The following is a 21657-nucleotide window of genomic DNA, read 5'->3' as shown; positions in this document are numbered from 1 at the left end:
TGTATGTTGTCGTTTGTATTGTTACAAAAAAATAATCTTACAAAAAAAGAAGAAAAGAAACTGGTGACCATAAAAACCCTCAGCAGTGCTTTACTTCCTCTGAGGACCTCGGCTTCTGTTCGGAATCGTCTCAAGTGAAAATCTGCCTGCATAAAGAGTTTCGGATCTGCGACTTTCTGACTGGAGACATGAAATACTTGACAACCGGCCTCCCTGTAGCTTTGAATGGAATCATTTTACATGGAATATTCTTTTTAATCATGAAACACAGCAGAATAATGCATCAAACTGGGTGTTTATTTTCAACATTTTTTATTTGAAGTGGTATAAATACAAAATGTAAAGTACAAACATTTATGTTACAAAATAAATCTACTATTGATGAACACAAAAAAGCATGACTAAATGGCTTTTGTAAGAGGATGGGTTTGAGTGCTGTTGAACATTGTTAAGAGGCAAGAAGAAGCAACAGAAGAGATCTTTCCCTGTGCCCTTCAGAGACGAATATAGAAACTTTGTTTCACAAACAGTAGTATGCCACATATCCACTGCAGGAAAGCCTCAGGCAGCTACTCTGCCCTGGTTCTCACCATCAACCTCAGGTGGAAGTCAGAGTTCAACCTCACCACAGCGCTTACAGATGGTGCCAATATAGCCCAGAGCATAGAATAACCTCTGTCCCATCACTACAGGAATGGGAAGCTGCTGGAAAAATATGACTGTACATAGAGGATACATCACTTATAAAGCAAAACATTTACAAGACTAATCATTCATCTGTCAGAACAAACCTTGTGGTAAATCCTAATTTCCTCAGGTTGCATGACTAAAAGGATCCCTGAATCAGGAGTGATATAAACTGCTTCTGAGTCTCTAGAAACGTAAAGGACTGCTGAAGATTTATCATCATTATCAACTCTAATGTGTATGGTCAAACTAAAAATTACATTTCAAAATCAAAAGTGACACATATACAGTATCTCTCAGTGGTCACAGATTTACAAAATAAACTAAATCGTCAAGAAAATGGTGAAAACAAAGGTGGATAAGAATAAAGGTCTCAGAGTGGAAACTACTGTAAGTATTGATGATTTATCAGTGCCACGATGAGAAAATATATTGTTGTTTTTTAACAGAGTATCCTCAAAAACAAAGGAATTCTGAAAGAACTAATTTAAAAGCGAAACATTTGACAGGAAATGTATTCTTAGAACAATGTATCATCATTAGTAATAATTACACATCTGAGTGCATAAATTAGGGTGAGGCGGGTCAAGTGTTTGCATATTGCCTAAACAAAATATTACAGCCACTCACTCCATCAAAATGACAGAAGAAATACTCATTCTTGGAGGCATACAAAATGATTCATTCTAATTTATAAAAGCAATGCACTGATAACTTAAATTAGCAATTCATATATTCCTCCCTTGTGCTGTTGTTCTAGAACCTCAATGCCCTCCGTAATTCTCTGAGAATGGCTAAAAGTAACATTATTCTAATGATTCTATTCCCCTGTACACTGAACAATTCTCCCATTACTGTAAGTAAGGTCAAAGCTGAATTCTACTGAGATTTAGAGACAAATACTAAAATGGCTGAATTTAGAGACAAATACTAAAATGTCAAATACTAAAACGGCAGAATTTAGAGACAAATACTTTAATGGAAGGAAGGATTCAAGTAGAAAAGGCACTGGTCAGCCAACACCTGACCTGACGGAGTTTGACGCTCGAGGCCGCCTCTAGCACCAGGTTATTTTCGCAGCACCATTGTCAAAGAATTTGGCTTTTTTTTTTTTACTCACTTTATAAGCATTCATGAAACTCTAATTACACTACGTAGCTGCTTTATAAAGCATTGTTCACAAGCTGGGAACCAACTTGACAAGTGGTGTTGCTTATGCTACATGTACTAGTCGCTACATCAGCTCCTATCAATACAAAGCATTGTACGAGCTACAAGGTGATCTTGTAGTTAACAAATGTGTAACAACTGTATGCTAAATAAGTACGCTGGTCCAGTCCACGTTGCTACTGGCTGGACCAGACATATGACTAAACCACGTGTTCCAGTCCACGTTGCTACTGGCTGGACCAGACATATGACTAAACCACGTGTTCCAGTCCACGCTGCTACTGGCTGGACCAGACATATGACTAAACCACGTGTTCCAGTCCACGTTGCTACTGGCTGGACCAGACATATGACTAAACCACGTGTTCCAGTCCACGTTGCTACTGGCTGGACCAGACATATGACTAAACCACGTGTTCCAGTCCACGTTGCTACTGGCTGGACCAGACATATGACTAAACCACGTGTTCCAGTCCACGTTGCTACTGGCTGGACCAGACATATGACTAAACCACGTGTTCCAGTCCACGTTGCTACTGGCTGGACCAGACATATGACTAAACCACGTGTTCCAGTCCACGTTGCTACTGGCTGGACCAGACATATGACTAAACCACGTGTTCCAGTCCACGTTGCTACTGGCTGGACCAGACATATGACTAAACCACGTGTTCCAGTCCACGTTGCTACTGGCTGGACCAGACATATGACTAAACCACGTGTTCCAGTCCACGTTGCTACTGGCTGGACCAGACATATGACTAAACCACGTGTTCCAGCTGCAACATTTGTCACAATCAAAACAGAATAACAGTTGGATCCATCAGAGAGAAAAGTACAAACAAACACATACATCATTATCTCAACAGTAGAGAGAGCAACAACCATGTTTCTTCATTATACAGTTTGGAGGAATTTGTGTTGTGTCATGTGGTCCCATCCTACTATGTGTAAAATCATTATTTGAGGAGTGCTTGATATAATTCTATTAGCACCTTTGGGATTATTCCATTGGTTCCATTATACCAGGCAAACTAATCAAGCACAGCTCAGGTATGGTTTTCCTGCCCCCGAGAATGTGGATCTATCACCACTGGCTGAGGAGCTCTGACCCAGCAGCTCTGACCCAGCAGCCAGGACAGCAGGGTGAGAGTAGCTACCAATTTGAAACTAGACCTGTATGAGAAATTGTGTGTGTGTGTATCCAGCTCAAGATTCACCCTTCAATGACAGATGGACAAGATGGATGCTGCAATTTTGCAGGTCCAGAGCTGCTACCTGATCATCTGTATGTGTTGTGTGTGTCCATGTCTGTGTGTGTGTCCATGTCTGTGCGTGTGAGTGTAAGAGTGTGGGTGACCATGTCCACCCTATATTGATCGCTGACCTCAGCGACGGGACGTGCGCTCGTTGCCACGGGAACGCCGGCCACAGGTCTTGCAGCACTGCGTCCGCACGGCGGGCAGGTGGCATCGGCCAAGCCACTGGAGGGTCTGACAGAAACGGAACGTGAGGCGGTCACGAAGACACGTGAGCCCTGAGAGAGAGACAGAGAGACACAGAGAGAGTTATCTGTGAGACAATACTGTACAATTCTGTATAATAGAAAAGATAATTGCTACCTATGCCCAATAGAGACTGTGACCCAAGTCAGACTTTGTACTATGAAGAATGGATTTTAAAAGTTGAATAACAACACACCAGGACCACTGAGACCCTTAAGTTCAAAGGTCACTGCTCAGATGGCTCATTGGCATTCCTGCTCATGCTCTATTACCCTGTGCTCACGAGGCTCACAGAGGTGTGCTAACGAGGCTCACAGAGGTGTGCTAACGAAGCTCACAGAGGCGCGCTAACGAGGCTCACAGAAGTGTGCTAACGAGGCTCACAGGCACGCAAATGAGGCTCACAGAGGCGCGCTGACGAGGCTTACAGAGGCGCGCTAACGAGGCTTACAGAGGCGCGCTAACGAGGCTTACAGAGGCGCGCTAACGAAGCTCACAGAGGCGCGCTAACGAGGCTCACAGAGGCACGCTAATGAAGCTCACAGAGGCGCGCTAATGAGGCTCACAGAGGCGCGCTAATGAAGCTCACAGAGGCGTGCTAACGAGGCTCAGAGGCGCGCTAATGAGGCTCACAGAGGCGCGCTAACGAGGCTCACAGAGGCGCGCTAATGAGGCTCACAGAGGCGCGCTAATGAGGCTCACAGAGGCGCGCTAATGAGGCTCACAGAGGCGCGCTAATGAGGCTCACAGAGGCGCGCTAATGAGGCTCACAGAGGCGCGCTAATGAGGCTCACAGAGGCGCGCTAATGAAGCTCACAGAGGCGCGCTAACGAGGCTCACAGAGGCGCGCTAACGAAGGTTGTTTGTGTTATGAATGCTTGACAGCCTCCTTCAGGTCAGGGCACTGGGACGTCTGAATTCAACACAGATGTGCACCATGGGGACAACAACTTAAAGGAATCTGAAAGTCACAGCTTTGCAGCAATACCAAAGCACAGACACTAGCAACACTCATATGATACAGTATGTTGTTGTCAGAGTCATGGTTCACATTACATGTGTGGTGAGAACGTAACTATGTGATTGTGAAATAACCAAAATGCAAGCATGGTTTTCTCATATAGGGAAAGCTGAGAGGGACTTAGCAGCATGACAACGACTTGCTACAGCCACAAATACCACTAGCGAAGCGGCACATGGTTCACATTACATGGATGTCATAAGAGTATAATGGAATGACACAACGAAACAAGTCTTCATGATAACGGGATTGCTTCAATATAATGTGATTTGCTCAAGGCACAATATTATAATGACATTTCACAAGTTACATAATGAGAAACATCATCATCATCATCATAGCCAAATCAGCTATTGTGCATTTTACAAGGTGATGAGGAATTTTCCTAATCTTTCATCACTAATGGTCACAGACCTCCTTTGAGGAGTTAACCAGTCATCCAAGGTCACTTAAACAAGGTATAGCTAGCATGAGACGCTAACGATGCCAAATCACTATCATATGTATGCATGACGTAATTAAGACAAATCCTATGCTAAAATATACATGTAAAGCATATAGGGGCCCGATCTGAGACAGAGAGAAAGGGGAAATTAAAGTCTGCTGAGGCCTCAGGGCTGACATGTACCAGATCTTAGTGATAGTAGTGAGTGTTGCTGACGATGTCCATTTTGACCTAGCCATACAGATCCTTTCAACAAAAACACACAACTGAAAGACACGTATGAGACATTAACAGTGATGAAGAACAATATAGTTATGCGGTACACGCCCACATTCATCTGTGCTTTGGAAGGGAGATAGAGATCAACCCTGTATGATTCTAACTTAGTCGAGTAAATCTTCAGATCAAATCATACCTCGCTGTCAATGGGAAATTCAGACAAATACTGTATAATTAAAACATTTCAAATAATTCCCCTGAGAAATCCCAGATAAAAAAAATATCATGTGGGGTTTAATAACCAAATAATATCCCCATTGGGTGCAAAATGATAAAGCTTGTGACTGTAGATAACCTTCTGTAATGGATGAAAACGTCTTCAGCGCCTGCAGATGTATTGTGGGAATAATAGATTGAAGCCACGGTTGCCGAGGGAAATTGAGGGCAGAAGTTCTTTGGAATATTTATCCTCTCGCAGCACCATTAAAGCACATCAGTGAATATGAAATGGAAAAAGGAATACATTATTCAATTAATAAAACATTGCCAGAGGATTATTGAAAACTAACAGAAATTAAAACAATAATGAGCTACACTCTGCTCTCAAGCGGTCTTGAAGAGGCTCTCTTTTCCAGTCTACAGTAAGATTTATCTTTCATCTAATCTTACATTTTTTTCAACTGATAATGCAAGGCCAGATCTTATTCTGATCTGATTAGAATCACAATGTAAATAATTGAAGACAGTTGTTGGGATTAGTTACTTGAAATATCAATATATTACATATTACATACTTTACAATATTACTTTGAATGGAAAGTAAAGCGTTATATACAAGTGACTCATAAAAATGTATCAGATTACGTAACACGCTACTTTTGTAACGTTATCCCCGACACTGGTTACAAGGATATGTCCTTAGAAGTAGAGACGAGGAGGATGAGTTATCGGGAGATTGTGCATGATCAATCGCCTCTTGCATTAAAAAGAGAAATGTAATTGAAAAATGAATAGTAGGCGATGGAGTTGTCTTCTTGAGTGCTACATGAACATTGTGATGAATCTGTAACCAATTCGGGTTTAAAGTGATAACTAAAAATAAGGCCAGCAATGATGGGAAAGTGCAATAGAATAAATCTATCGTTAGCTATTATATACAGTTAGGAACTCTTTACAGGACCATTCTGTAACAAAGTCAAGTTGAGATGGTCTTGAGCTCTACTGTACACAAAGAGAGATCTCAGAGGTACTAAATCTCAGCAGTTTTTCAGAGTGTTCACCATAGTCTGTTAAAACCAAACTCTCAGCATCTGTATTAGAAATGACTTCATTGTTCCACTGCCTTTATCATCCCACTGCAGGGGAGTGGAGGGAAGGATTTAACTGAAGCCTTCCTCTTCTGTTCTCTGCCTCATTCTCCTGAACCTCACGTGGTGCTCTGGGGGCAGGACTGCCTGAGAACCAGGAGCTGAGAGGAAGGTGAGTCTGGGTGAGCTAGCATAGAGATTGAAAGGAAGGTGAGTCTGGGTGAGTTAGCATAGCGACTAAGAGGAAGGTGAGTCTGGGCGAGTAGGCGTAGTGACTGAGAGGAAGGTGAGTCTGTGTGAGTTAGCGTAGTGACTGAGAGGAAGTTGAGTCTATGTGAGTTAGCGTAGTGACTGAGAGGAAGATGAGTCTGGGCGAGTTAGCGCAGCGACTGAGAGGAAGGTGAGTCTGGGCAAGTTAGCGTAGCGACTGAGAGCATGGTTAGTCTGGGTGTGTTTTTAAATATATATTTTTTTACTCCTTTTTCTCCCCAATTTCAAATCAAACTTTATTTGTCACATGCACCAAATACAACAAGTGTAGACTTTTCCGTGAAATGCTTACTTACATGCCCTTAACCAACAGTGCAGTTCAAGAAGAAGAAAATATTTACCAAGTAGACTAAACTAAAAAGTAATAATAAAAAGTAACACAATAAGAAAAACAATAACGAGGCTATATACAGTGGAAGGTGAGTCCGGATGAGCTAGAGTAGCAACAGAGGAAGGTGAGTCTGGATGAGTTAGAGTAGCAACAGAGGAAGGTGAGTCTGGATGAGCTAGAGTAGCAACAGAGGAAGGTGAGTCTGGATGAGCTAGAGTAGCAACAGAGGAAGGTGAGTCTGGGTGAGCTAGTGTAGCAACAGAGGAAGGTGAGTCTGGATGAGCTAGAGTAGCAACAGAGGAATGTGAGTCTGGATGAGCTAGAGTAGCAACAGAGGAAGGTGAGTCTGGATGAGCTAGAGTAGCAACAGAGGAAGGTGAGTCTGGATGAGCTAGAGTAGCAACAGAGGAAGGTGAGTCTGGATGAGCTAGCGTAGCAACAGAGGAAGGTGAGTCTGGATGAGCTAGAGTAGCAACAGAGGAATGTGAGTCTGGATGAGCTAGAGTAGCAACAGAGGAAGATGAGTCTGGATGAGTTAGAGTAGCAACAGAGGAAGGTGAGTTCGGATGAGTTAGAGTAGCAACAGAGGAAGGTGAGTCTGGATTAGCTAGCGTAGCGACAGTGGAAGGTGAGTCCGGATGAGCTGGCGTAGCGACTGGGAGGAAGGTGAGTCTGGATTAGCTAGCGTAGCGACAGTGGAAGGTGAGTCCGGATGAGCTGGCGTAGCGACTGGGAGGAAGGTGAGTCTGGATTAGCTAGCGTAGCGACAGTGGAAGGTGAGTCCGGATGAGCTGGCGTAGCGACTGGGAGGAAGGTGAGTCTGGATTAGCTAGCGTAGCGACAGAGGAAGGTGAGTCTGGATGAGCTAGCGTAGCGACAGAGGAAGGTGAGTCTGGATTAGCTAGCGTAGCGACAGTGGAAGGTGAGTCTGGATGAGCTAGCGTAGCGACTGGGAGGAAGGTGAGTCTGGATTAGCTAGGGTAGCGACAGAGGAAGGTGAGTCTGGATGAGCTAGCGTAGCGACTGGGAGGAAGGTGAGTCTGGATTAGCTAGCGTAGCGACAGTGGAAGGTGAGCCCGGATGAGCTGACGTAGCGACTGGGAGGAAGGTGAGTCTGGATTAGCTAGCGTAGCGACAGTGGAAGGTGAGTTTGGATGAGTTGAGTTGCTGCAGGTGCTGAATAAAAACAATACAGAATCCTGTGAATAAAAGCAGACAGGATACGCACATACACTAACAATCACCAAAAAGCAAAGCTTTATTTTTAACCATGACTCACCTTTGTCAGCAGCGATTGCGTGGAGGTCTACAGTGTGCTTTAAGTGTGCACAAAGCTTCCTTCTCCAGTCAAATTCTAATATTGCTGTAATGCTGGGTAGCGAGACCCCCCAGAGAGCTGGGTTGTTATCACAGTAAACCCAGGACATTGAAATAAATATGCTTTTCTTGGCACAGACCATTTGCTGAAACTATTCTAGGAACTGGAGTCATTTGTAATGCTGAACCTCCAACATCACTGCAGTCCTGAGTTGACTCCTTGCTGAAACTAGTCTAGGAACTGGAGTCATTTGTAATGCTGAACCTCCAACATCACTGCAGTCCTGAGTTGACTCCTTGCTGAAACTAGTCTAGGAACTGGAGTCATTTGTAATGCTGAACCTCCAACATCACTGCAGTCCTGAGTTGACTCCTTGCTGAAACTAGTCTAGGAACTGGAGTCATTTGTAATGCTGAACCTCCAACATCACTGCAGTCCTGAGTTGACTCCTTGCTGAAATCATAGAGTCCAGGGTAATATTTTGTACATTTCACAAAATATTTCACAACAAGCAAATCTCATTGCAGACTAATTAGCTAGAGGAGCCATGTTTTTTCCCTCACTGGACAGCTGGAGAGGACGTTTCAAGTTTGGAAATCTAACCCACCAGAGCCCAACAACAAGAACATTCAGGACAAAATATACAAAACATACACAAACAATAACCAGCAATGAAGTGGTGGTATACAAACATTCCCGAGTCTCATGAATCTGAATCATGGTAGATGAGCCATCTTAAATGGGGAATTCTAGGTGAATGTCAAGGTCAAGATAGTAGTCAAGGGGGAGATAGTGGCTGTAGTAGTTAGTATATTCTGTTCCCATATGGTTTCATCAGCCAGCTCCACAATACACAGTGATAGGAATAAAGAAAGCACAGTATATTGTGAAGCGAGGTCGACTGAAGCATGTGGGACAGAATATATCGACTGCAGGCTTTCTATCTATCCACTCTCAGACCCACATGCAAGACATACAATATACAGTACCTTATTCCATTTTAAAATTATGAATATCTAACAAATCACAAAAACATACAAAGAGCATCTTGCTCTAATACAACAGTCTACAGCCAATCTTGAGCTAATAAACAGCGAGATGAACTCTGGTTGTTCAGACTTGTACAAGTTAGGAACAAGTACATTATTGTGTCAAATGTTCCAACTAAGACGGCACCACACAACTCTTCCACACACAGTAATCCTCCTACTGTACTTCATCATTGAACAGCCATTATGCTTCTGGCTTCCCTCCCTTATGCTTCAGGCTTCCCTCTATTATGCTTCAGGCTTCCCTTCCTAATGCTTCTGGCTTCCCTCCCTTATGCTTCAAGCTTCCCTCCCTTATGCTTCAAGCTTCCCTCTATTATGCTTCAGGCTTCCCTCCCTTATGCTTCAGGCTTCCCTCCCTTATGCTTCAGGCTTCCCTCCCTAATGCTTCAGGCTTCCCTCCATTATGCTTCAGGCTTCCCTCCCTTATGCTTCGGGCTTCCCTCCCTAATGCTTCAGGCTTCCCTCCCTAATGCTTCAGGCTTCCTTCCTTAATGCTTCAGACTTCCCTTTCTAATGCTTCTGCCCCCCCTCCCTTATGCTTCAGGCTTCCCTCCATTGTGCTTCAGGCTTCCCTCATTATGCTTCAGGCTTCCCTCATTATGCGTCAGGCTTCCCTCCATTATGCTTCAGGCTTCCATCCATTATGCTTCAGGCTTCCCTCCCTAATGCTTCAGGCTTCCCTTCCTAATGCTTCTGGCTTCCCTCCCTTATGCTTCTGGCTTCCCTCCCTTATGCTTCTGGCTTCCCTCCCTTATGCTTCAGGCTTCCCTCCCTTATGCTTCAGGCTTACCTCCCTTATGCTTCAGGCTTCCTTCCCTTATGCTTCCGGCTTCCCTCCCTGATGCTTCGGGCTTCCCTCCTTAATGCTTCAGACTTCCCTTCCTAATGCTTCTGGCTTCCCTCCCTTATGCTTCAAGCTTCCCTCTATTATGCTTCAGGCTTCCCTCCCTTATGCTTCAGGCTTCCCTCCATTATGCTTCAGGCTTCCATCCCTAATGCTTCAGGCTTCCCTCCATTATGCTTCAGACTTCCCTTCCTAATGCTTCTGGCTTCCCTCCCTTATGCTTCAGGCTTCCCTCTATTATGCTTCAGGCTTCCCTCTATTATGCTTCAGGCTTCCCTCTATTATGCTTTTAATTGTTAACTCCGTTTGTACACTCCTCGATTCCTCATCTCTGTGCCTGTCTGTTTCTGTCCAGCACCGGACTATTGGATGTGTGCATGGGGCGGCAGGCAGCCTAGTGGTTAGAGCATTGGGACAGTAACCGAAAGGTTGCTGGATCGAATCCCCGAGCTGACAAGGTAAAAATATGTTGTTCTGCCCCTGAACAAGGCAGTTAACCCACTGTTCCCTGGTAGGCCGTCAGTGTAAATAAGAATTTGTTCTTAACTGACTTGCCTGGTTAAATAAAAAAGGTTTACTTTTTCACTACCTGATTTATTACTATGGACAGAGAGGGGAGGCTGCCAGGCCTGGTGTATTACTATGGACATTGAGGGTAAGGCTGCCAGGCCTGGTTTATTACTATGGACAGTGAGGGGGGGGCTGCCAGGCCTGGTTTATTACTATGGACAGAGAGGGGAGGCTGCCAGGCCTGGTTTATTACTATGGACAGTGAGGGGAGGCTGCCAGGCCTGGTTTATTACCATGGACATTGAGGGGAGGCTGCCAGGCCTGGTTTATTACTATGGACAGTGAGGGGGGGCTGTCAGGCCTGGTTTATTACTATGGACAGTGAGGGGGGGCTGCCAGGCCTGGTTTATTACTATGGACAGCGAGGGGAGGCTGCCAGGCCTGGTTTATTACTATGGACAGCGAGGGGAGGCTGCCAGGCCTGGTTTATTACTATGGACAGAGAGGGGAGGCTGCCAGGCAAGGGGGAAGGTGGAAATTCTTTGCAGCCAGATGTGTGCAGTGGGCTGTGACTGAGTGCTAAGCCTTCTGTCTCAGTGAACTCAGCGAGTCTGATGGTGTGTATCCCAATCTCACTTTCTCTTCTTCTCCTCTAATTGTCACACCTCTTCTCTTATTTCGCTCTAATTTCTCTCTCTCAACCCCCCCAGCCCACCCTCTCTCTCTCTCTCTCTGTCAACTCCCCCACCCTCTCTCTCTGTGTGAAAGTTGACAGCGCTGGGCAGCTTCCACAAGTCAGTAATGAGGGGTACTCTGGGGAAGCCCCTGCCCAAGGAGAGTCACATTGATCCAGACAGACCGACAGGCCGGCTAGAAGTTCCAAACCCCACAGCTCCCTCTCCAAAGCGCTTTTCCCCTGAGCACACACAGACAGGTTCGGTAGAAAGTTGGAGATTTAAAGTTGGAGTTGATAGATCAAAACTCTGGTTGTTACTTTTGTAGGGAAAAAGGTACTTATAAACATGGTGGTTCTAGTCCTGAATGCTGATTGGCTAACAGCTGTGGTATATCAGACCGTATACCACGGGTATGACAAAACATGTATTGCCTAAATATACTTTGTCTGATATGTCAGTGGGTTGTTTGGAAGATGGTCATTCATGTATCACTGTTCCTCTACATAGACTATATGCAGAATGCCATGGTTGAATCTTTTGTAATGGTCCTTGTTCATTTTGGTAGTTATTTTAGATTTAGTCTTAGTTTTAATCTTAAAATACCTTTTTAGTCTTGGTCATATTTTAGTCATTTCATCCTTCGTTAGTTTTAGTTATGAGTTTTAGTCTAGTTTTTGGCAGACATTTTAGTCACCATAGTCAGTGTGTTTGTTTCTATTAAATAATGAATATTTATTCTTCCTGTAACTTCCATCATGTGCACACTTCATATCAAATTAAATGTCCATTAGTTTCATGTGGAATTCTCATCTCGTTACATTTTCATCTACTAAAATTAATTTGTAATAGTTTTTCCCCCAGGGCGTCTCGTCTCGTTATCGTCATAGTTTTAGTCAGGAAGTTCAGTATTTTTCGTGATAGTTGTTGCTTACGAAATTAACACTGTTGTTGATGTAGCTTTAAACCAATGCGTTGTGATCCTCCAACCTCTTCCTGGTCTACTGGCCTGCATTTCCAATGTGAATGAGGTCATCCCATCTCTCCCGGAGTCATGCCCAGTAGTACGTCTAATAAACCCTGGGTTATATTCAGTCACTGTGAAGAGGATGCAAAGAAATGCACCCTCTTCTCAAACAGTACAGTACAGTGGCGTGGGACGAGAGTACGAGGTCTGTGAACAAGAGGTTCCAGTTGCTTCAAATTTCCCCCCGGTGCTATAATAGTCCATGGATACTGCTGCTTCCAGTACAGTTTGAGAGTGGAAAGCCAGAGGAAGTCCACATCAAGCAGGTCTACAGGATGTGCCTCTCTCCCCCCTCTCTCTGTGTACTGTCATGTTGTTCCATGTGGGAGGGGTTGGACAGTTAGTGGGGGAGTGGATCATACCATGAGAAGGGGAGGTGGTGAGGGGGAGGGGTGCAAGAAACAGTGTGGGATAGCATTTCAGCTGTGACCTCTGACCCCTGTGATGTTAGGGCGCTCTGTGATCTGGGGTAGCATAGGGAAATTATGTTGTGCTGACAGAAGCTTCTGAGGACTGAGAGATGAATTGGTTTCTCTGTGGTGGAGCTGGTGGTTAAGACAGGAGGGTAGTGGACTTGACTGAACCCTCTGTGGTGGAGCTGGTTAAGACAGGATGGTAGTGGACTTGACTGAACCCTCTGAGATGGAGCTGGTTGTTAAGACAGAAGGGTAGTGGACTTGACTGAACCCTCTGTGATGGAGCTGGTGGTTAAGACAGAAGGGTAGTGGACTTGACTGAACCCTCTGAGATGGAGCTGGTTGTTAAGACAGAAGGGTAGTGGACTTGACTGAACCCTCTGAGATGGAGCTGGTGGTTAAGACAGAAGGGTAGTGGACTTGACTGAACCCTCTGAGATGGAGCTGGTGGTTAAGACAGAAGGGTAGTGGACTTGACTGAACCCTCTGAGATGGAGCTGGTTGTTAAGACAGAAGGGTAGTGGACTTGACTGAACCCTCTGAGATGGAGCTGGTTGTTAAGACAGAAGGGTAGTGGACTTGACTGAACCCTCTGAGATGGAGCTGGTTGTTAAGACAGGAGGGTAGTGGACTTGACTGAACCCTCTGAGATGGAGCTGGTTGTTAAGACAGAAGGGTAGTGGACTTGACTGAACCCTCTGAGATGGAGCTGGTTGTTAAGACAGGAGAGTAGTGGACTTGACTGAACCCTCTGAGATGGAGCTGGTTGTTAAGACAGGAGGGTAGTGGACTCGACTGAACCCTCTGAGATGGAGCTGGTTGTTAAGACAGGAGGTGTAAGGGCTGTCGTTCTCCTCCTCCTCAGATGAGGAGAGGAGAGAAGGATCAGTGGACCAATACGCAGCATTAGGGAAATAAGCCATCTCTTTATTTTAAACGACGGCAACACGAAAACAAAACACTTACAAAATTACAAAACAAGAAAACGACGTAGACGAAAACCTGAACATGAACTTACATAACTAACGTAAAACTCACGGACAGGAACAGACTACATAAAAACGAAACGAACAGCCAAACAGTCCCGTATGGTATAGACATGAACGAAACAGGAGACAATCACCCACAAACAAACAGTGAGAACACCCTACCTAAATATGACTCTCAATTAGAGGAAAACGCAAAACACCTGCCTCTAATTAAGAGCCATACCAGGCAACCCAAAACCAACATAGAAACAGAAAACATAGACTACCCACCCAAAACACACGCCCTGACCATAAACACATACAAAAACAACATAAAACAGGTCAGGACCGTTACAGAACCCCCCCCTCAAGGTGCGAACGCCGGGCGCACCAGCACAAAGTCCAGGGGAGGGTCTGGGTGGGCAGTTGACCACGGTGGTGGCTCAGGCTCTGGACGCTGTCCCCACACCACCATAGTCACTCCCCGCTTCTGTCTTCCCCTCCCAATGACCACCCTAAAACTAACATCCCCTAAATAAACGGCCAGCACCGGGAGAAGGGGCAGCACCGGGACAAGGGGCAGCACCGGGACAAGGGGCAGCACCGGGACAAGGGGCAGCACCGGGACAAGGGGCAGCACCGGGACAAGGGGCAGCACCGGGACAAGGACCAGCACCGGGATAAGGACCAGCACCGGGACAAGGGGCAGCACCGGGACATGGGGCAGCACCGGGACAAGGGGCAGCACCGGGACAAGGGGCAGCACCGGGATAAGGGGCAGGTCCCGGCTGAGATACTCTGGCAGGTCCCGGCTGAGGGACTCTGGCAGGTCCCGGCTGAGGGACTCTGGCAGGTCCCGGCTGAGGGACTCTGGCAGGTCCCGGCTGAGGGACTCTGGCAGGTCCCGGCTGAGGGACTCTGGTAGGACCCGGCTGAGGGACTCTGGTAGGACCCGGCTGAGGGACTCTGGCAGGTCCCGGCTGGACGGCTCTGGCAGGTCCCGGCTGAACGGCTCTGGCAGGTCCCGGCTGGACGGCTCTGGCAGGTCCCGGCTGGACGGCTCTGGCAGGTCCCGGCTGGACGGCTCTGGCAGGTCCCGGCTGGACGGCTCTGGCAGGTCCCGGCTGGACGGCTCTGGCAGGTCCCGGCTGGACGGCTCTGGCAGGTCCCGGCTGGACGGCTCTGGCAGGTCCCGGCTGGACGGCTCTGGCAGGTCCCGGCTGGACGGCTCTGGCAGGTCCCGGCTGGACGGCTCTGGCAGGTCCCGGCTGGACGGCTCTGGCAGGCCCCGGCTGGACGGCTCTGGCAGGTCCCGGCTGGACGGCTCTGGCAGGTCCCGGCTGGACGGCTCTGGCAGGTCCCGGCTGGACGGCTCTGGCAGGTCCCGGCAGGACGGCTCTGGCAGGTCATGGCAGGACGGCTCTGGCTGGTCATGGCAGGACGGCTCTGGCTGGTCATGGCAGGACGGCTCTGGCTGGTCATGGCAGGACGGCTCTGGCTGGTCATGGCAGGACGGCTCTGGCTGGTCATGGCAGGACGGCTCTGTAGGAAGGAGAAGGAGAGACAGCCTGGTGCGTGGTATAGGCACTGGCTGCGCTGGAGAGGAGGAAACAGCTGGAGAGAGAACCCGGAGAGACAGCCTGGTACGGGGGGCTGCCACCGGAGGACTGGTACATGGAGGTGGCACCGGGTATACCGGACCGTGAAGGAGGACACGTGCTCTTGAGCACCGAGCCTGCCCAACCTTACCAGGTTGAATGGTGCCCGTAGCCCTGCCAGTGCGGCGAGGTGGAATAGCCCGCACTGGGCTATACTGGCAAACCGGGGACACCACTCGTAAGGCTGGTGCCATGTATGCCGGCCCGAGGAGATGCACTGGTGGCCAGATGCGTTGGGCCGGCTTCATGACATCCAGCTCGATGCCCAACTTAGCCCTCCCAGTGCGGCAAGGTGGAATAGCCCGCACTGGGCTAAGCACGCGTACTGGGGACACCGTGCGCTTTACCGCATAACACGGTGTCTTACCAGTACGACGCCTTCTACCTCCACGGTAAGCACGGGGAGTTGGCTCGGGTATCCTACCCGGCTTTGCCACACTCCTCGTGTTCCCCCCCCCCCCCCAAGAAATTTTTGGGTCTGACTCACGGGCTCCCAACCACGTCGCCGCGCTGCCTCCTCATACCAGCGCCTCTCAGCCTTCGCTGCTTCCAACTCCTCCTTGGGACGGCGATATTCCCCTGGCTGAGCCCAAGGTCCTCTACCGTCCAGGATCTCCTCCCAAGTCCAGGAGTCCTTGTTGCTCTGTTGAGCACTCCCTTGCCGCTTGGTCCTAGTTTGGTGGGTGATTCTGTAAGGGCTGTCGTTCTCCTCCTCCTCAGATGAGGAGAGGAGAGAAGGATCAGTGGACCAATACGCAGCATTAGGGAAATAAGCCATCTCTTTATTTTAAACGACGGCAACACGAAAACAAAACACTTACAAAATTACAAAACAAGAAAACGACGTAGACGAAAACCTGAACATGAACTTACATAACTAACGTAAAACTCACGGACAGGAACAGACTACATCAAAACGAAACGAACAGCCAAACAGTCCCGTATGGTATAGACATGAACGAAACAGGAGACAATCACCCACAAACAAACAGTGAGAACACCCTACCTAAATATGACTCTCAATTAGAGGAAAACGCAAAACACCTGCCTCTAATTAAGAGCCATACCAGGCAACCCAAAACCAACATAGAAACAGAAAACATAGACTACCCACCCAAAACACACGCCCTGACCATAAACACATACAAAAACAACATAAAACAGGTCAGGACCGTTACAGGAGGGTAGTGGACTTGACTGAACCCTCTGAGATGGAGCTGGTTGTTAAGACAGGAGGGTAGTGGACTTGACTGAACCCTCTGAGATGGAGCTGGTGGTTAAGACAGAAGGGTAGTGGACTTGACTGAACCCTCTGTGATGGAGCTGGTGGTTAAGACAGAAGGGTAGTGGACTCTACTGAACCCTCTGAGGTGGAGCTGGTTGTTAAGACAGAAGGGTAGTGGACTCTACTGAACCCTCTGAGGTGGAGCTGGTTGTTAAGACAGAAGGGTAGTGGACTTGACTGAACCCTCTGAGATGGAGCTGGTGGTTAAGACAGAAGGGTAGTGGACTTGACTGAATGCTCTCAAGCCATGGCTTGTCTTCCAGCTACAGTAGGGGCAAAAAACACTGAGGTGGATTGTTAATTACTTTCCGTGAAGCATTAGGGAGGGAATCCTGAAGCATTAGGGAGGGAAGCCTGAAGTATAATGGAGGGAAGCCTGAAGCATAATGGAGGGAAGCCTGAAGAATAATGAAGGGAAGCCTGAAGCATAATGAGGGAAGCCTGAAGCATTAGGAGAGGAAGCCTGAAGCATAAAGCATAATGAGGGAAGCCTGAAGCATACACTGATTTCCTTGTTGGTGTAAGTGGATTATAGACGAGAAATGTAACTGTTTATCACATGCTGGCTCATGCTTTACCTCTCTCTTCTTCACTATGTAGCACACACACACACACACACACACACTTCCTGTTTGACGCATGAGAGCGAAGTTTGACGGAAATGGCCTTTTAGATTGTATTTTATTTTGTTTTATTCTTAGCCCCTTATTGACTAGTCCTTCTGTCTGCTTATATAATTCACATGGTAGAGAGGGGGCAACAGCAGAGTGAATTACTTTCCACCAGAGAAGCTCCATTATTGTCCCCTACCACGTGTATCAGACAGGGGGACACGTGTGATAACACAGACCTGCTCAGTGCCAATCCAACCCGGTTTATACATGTTTTTTTAATAAGCTTTTGTCTGTCGTATTAGCTTTTTCTCCTGGGTGGTCCAGGCAGAGAAACCTCATGATTCTCTATTATGAACTATTTCATCCAAGGTCCAGTAATAGAATGTGAAGAACTGAGGCTTTGTGTGGACTGGCCCAATTTGAGGGAAGAAGCAATGATGGGGTCTTTCATCTGGCTCTATACAGGGCTAATGGAAGAACAAGGCACAGCGTATTCACTGCACCAGCAGCACTACCGTAGAAGACACCTGATGTTGTTCACTCAAACTGTTATTGAGTCAGTGAGAGGCCATGTTGTGTGCATATGAACATACTGCCCTACTTTTATTCATGGTGTGGAGCACTTCAGTGGAGGACAGAGCCTTTACAAATGTTACATAAAACGGTCACCACATCAGTATTCTTTAGTATTCTTCAAATCAGGTTGCTATTGTTATTAGATGTGTTGTAGTGCTGCTTGTGTAGCATGAACAAACCATAATGAGATTCATGCGCCCACCACCACCCCGCAGTCCGTCAGTACCAGTACCCCCCAGTCAGTCAGTACCCCCCAGTCCGTCAGTACCCCCCAGTCCGTCAGTACCAGTACGCCCCAGTCAGTCAGTACCAGTACACCCCTGACCGTCAGTACCCCCCAGTCTATCAGTACCAGTACCCCCCAGTCAGTCAGTACCAGTACACCCCTGACCGTCAGTACCCCCCAGTCAGTCAGTACCAGTACACCCCTGACCGTCAGTACCCCCCAGTCAGTCAGTACCAGTACACCCCTGACCGTCAGTACCCCCCAGTCTATCAGTACCAGTACCCCCCAGTCCATCAGTACCAGTACACCTAGTCAGTCAGTACCAGTACACCTAGTCAGTCAGTACCAGTACGCCTAGTCAGTCAGTACCAGTACCCCCCAGTCCATTAGTACCAGTACCCCCCAGTCCATCAGTACCAGTACCCCCCAGTCAGTCAGTACCAGTACCCCCCAGTCAGTCAGTACCAGTACCCCCCAGTCAGTCAGTACCAGTACCCCCCCAGTCAGTCAGTACCAGTACCCCCCCAGTCAGTCAGTACCAGTACCCCCCAGTCAGTCAGTCAGTACCAGTACCCCCCAGTCAGTCAGTACCAGTACCCCCCAGTCAGTCAGTACCAGTACCCCCCAGTCAGTCAGTACCAGTACCCCCCAGTCAGTCAGTACCAGTACCCCCCCAGTCAGTCAGTACCAGTACCCCCCCCCCCCCCAGTCAGTCAGTACCAGTACCCCCCAGTCAGTCAGTACCAGTACCCCCCAGTCAGTCAGTACCAGTACCCCCCCAGTCAGTCAGTACCAGTACCCCCCAGTCAGTCAGTACCAGTACCCCCCAGTCAGTCAGTACCAGTACCCCCCAGTCAGTTAGTACCCCCCCAGTCAGTCAGTACCAGTACCCCCCCAGTCAGTCAGTACTAGTACCCCCCAGTCAGTCAGTACCCCCCAGTCAGTGTGAAGACTGGCATGCCAGGCAGTGACATGGACATAGTCTGGGGATTGTATATTTCTGTTTCTGGGTAAGAAAGGTATGAGACCCTGGACTGGTTGTCTCCCATAAGGCCTTGCTGGCGTGACACACCTGACACGTTGTAAAGCCCCAGTACACACACTTCCCTCTGGGGGGATAGCCATGACACTCACATGCATGAACACACAGAGACACACACTCGCATGCATGAACACATAGACACTCGCATGCATGAACACACATGAATGAACGTACGCACGCATGCTAGAGGTCTTCACGGGTCCAAAAAGTTTGACCCGTTCCGAAATGGACCTGCGGCTTTCACACCCGGACTGGATATACATGAATATATCTTTTTGAAATATAGAGACGTGTTCCGAACGGACCCACGGACAACTAGACCCGTTTCATATAGACCTGATAGTATCAGTACCCAATCCCATCCGAGTGATGGAAGCAGCAGAAAAGTATTATTTTAAGCAACATTTTTTTTTATTAGCGAGGAGGGAGGGAGAGATGCTGCTCTAGCAGGCGGGGGAGCGGCTGTACTGTGAATGAGTGACACGGAGAGCAGCGAGGAGGGAGGGAGAGATGCTGCTCTAGCAGGCGGGGGAGCGGCTGTACTGTGAATGAGTGACACGGAGAGCAGCGAGGAGGGAGGGAGAGATGCTGCTCTAGCAGGCGGGGGAGCGGCTGTACTGTGAATGAGTGACACGGAGAGCAGCGAGGAGGGAGGGAGAGATGAGAGACAGCAACCAACCAAGCCGAGTCGCGCTATACTAGTCTAATAGCTAGGTTTTTTATCATCAAATATGATTGCATAGTACATGTCTTGACTGCCGGGGTAGGCCGTTATTGTAAATAAGAATTTGCTCTTAACTGACTTGACTAGTTAAATAAATAACTTTTTCCACACACAGAATCTCTATGACTGTAGCCTACTGCCGCTTTGATGACTTTGTATGAAATGGACCTACACTTGTATCATTCACCTCCCGGGTGGCACAGTGGTCTAGAGCACTGTGGCGCAGTGGTCTAGAGCACTGCATCGCAGTACTAGCTGCGCCACCAGAGTCTCTGGGTTCACGCCCAGGCCCTGCCGCAGCCGGCCGCGACCGGGGGGTCCATAGGGCGACGCACAATTGGCTTAGCGTCGTCCGGGTTAGGGAGGGTTTGGCCGGTAGGGATATGTGGATATTGTAAAGTGTAAAGTGAATATTGTAAAGTGGTTGTTCCACTGGATATCATAAGGTGAATGCACCAATTTGTAAGTCGCTCTGGATAAGAGCGTCTGCTAAATGACTTAAATGTAAATGTAATGTAAATGTTGTACATACACTTGGAGTCATTAAAACTTGTTTTTCAACCACTCCACAAATTTCTTGTTAACAAACTATAGTTTTGGCAAGTCGGTTAGGACATCTACTTTGTGCGTGACACAAGTCATTTTCCCAACAATTGTTTACAGACAGGTTATTTCACTTATAATTCACTGTATCACAATTCCAGTGGGTCAGAAGTTTACATACACTAAGTTGACTGTGCCTTTAAACAGCCTGGAAAATTCCAGAAAATTATGTAATGGCTTTAGAAGCTTCTGATAGGCCAATTGACCCCATTTGAGTCAATTGGAGGTGTACCTGTGGATGTATTTCAAGGCCAGTGCCTCTTTGCTTGACATCATGGGAAAATCAAAAGAAATCAGCTAAGACCTCAGAAAAAAAAATTGTAGTTTGGTTCATCCTTGGGAGCCATTTCCAAACGCCTGAAGGTACCACATTTGCCTGTACAAACAATAGTACGCAAGTATAAACACCATGGGACCAAGCAGCCGCCATACCGTTCAGGAGGGAAGGTTCTGTCTCCTAGAGATGAACGTACTTTGGTGCGAAAAGTGCAAATCAATCCTAGAACAACAGCAAAGGACCTTGTGAAAATGCTAGAGGAAACAGGTACAAAAGTAACTATATCCACAGTAAAACAAGTGGACATAACAGGGAGGCAGGTAGCCTAGTGGTTAGAGCGTTGGACTAATAACCAAAAGGTTGCATGATCGAATCCCTGAATTGACAAGGTAAAAATCTGTCGTTCTACCCCTGAACAAGGCAGTTCTTAACTGACTTGCCTAGTTTTTTTGTTGTTAAACGTGAAAGGCCGCTCAGCAAGGAAGAAGCCACTGCTCCAAAACCGCCATAAAAAAGCCAGACTACGGTTTGCAACTGCACATGGGGACAAAGATCGTACTTTTTGGAGAAATGTTCTCTGGTCTGATGAAACAAAAATTGAACTGTTTGGCCATAATGACAATTGTTATGTTTGGAGGAAAAAGGGAGAGGCTTGCAAGCCGAAGAACACCATCCCAACCGTGAAGTACGGGGGTGGCAGCATCATGTTGTGGGGGGGCTTTGCTGCAGGAGGGACTGGTGCACTTCACAAAATAGGTGGCATCATGAGGCAGGAAAATTATGTGGATATATTGGAGCAACATCTCAAGACATCAGTCAGGAAGTTTAAAGCTTGGTCGCAAATGGGTCTTCCAAATGGACAATGACCCCAAGCATACTTCCAAAGTT

General features: G+C 47.4%; 1 protein-coding gene across 1 annotated transcript in view; it reads right to left on the bottom strand.

Annotated features, from left to right (window-relative positions):
* Positions 1-295: 295 nt before the first annotated feature.
* LOC129854540 (A disintegrin and metalloproteinase with thrombospondin motifs 7) overlaps positions 296-21657 on the bottom strand; it is a 173900-nt gene continuing 152538 nt past the window's right edge. The window contains exon 24 of the mRNA XM_055921721.1: positions 296-3394. Coding sequence (XP_055777696.1) covers positions 3246-3394 — 149 coding nt within the window. The 3' untranslated portion in view covers positions 296-3245. The remainder of the gene's footprint in view (positions 3395-21657) is intronic.

Source organism: Salvelinus fontinalis, chromosome 4 (assembly GCF_029448725.1).
Source record: "Salvelinus fontinalis isolate EN_2023a chromosome 4, ASM2944872v1, whole genome shotgun sequence".
In the NCBI taxonomy this organism is placed as follows: domain Eukaryota; kingdom Metazoa; phylum Chordata; class Actinopteri; order Salmoniformes; family Salmonidae; genus Salvelinus; species Salvelinus fontinalis.
The sequence above is the reverse complement of the archived record's forward strand: the minus strand, read 5'-3'. Positions and strand labels throughout refer to the sequence as shown.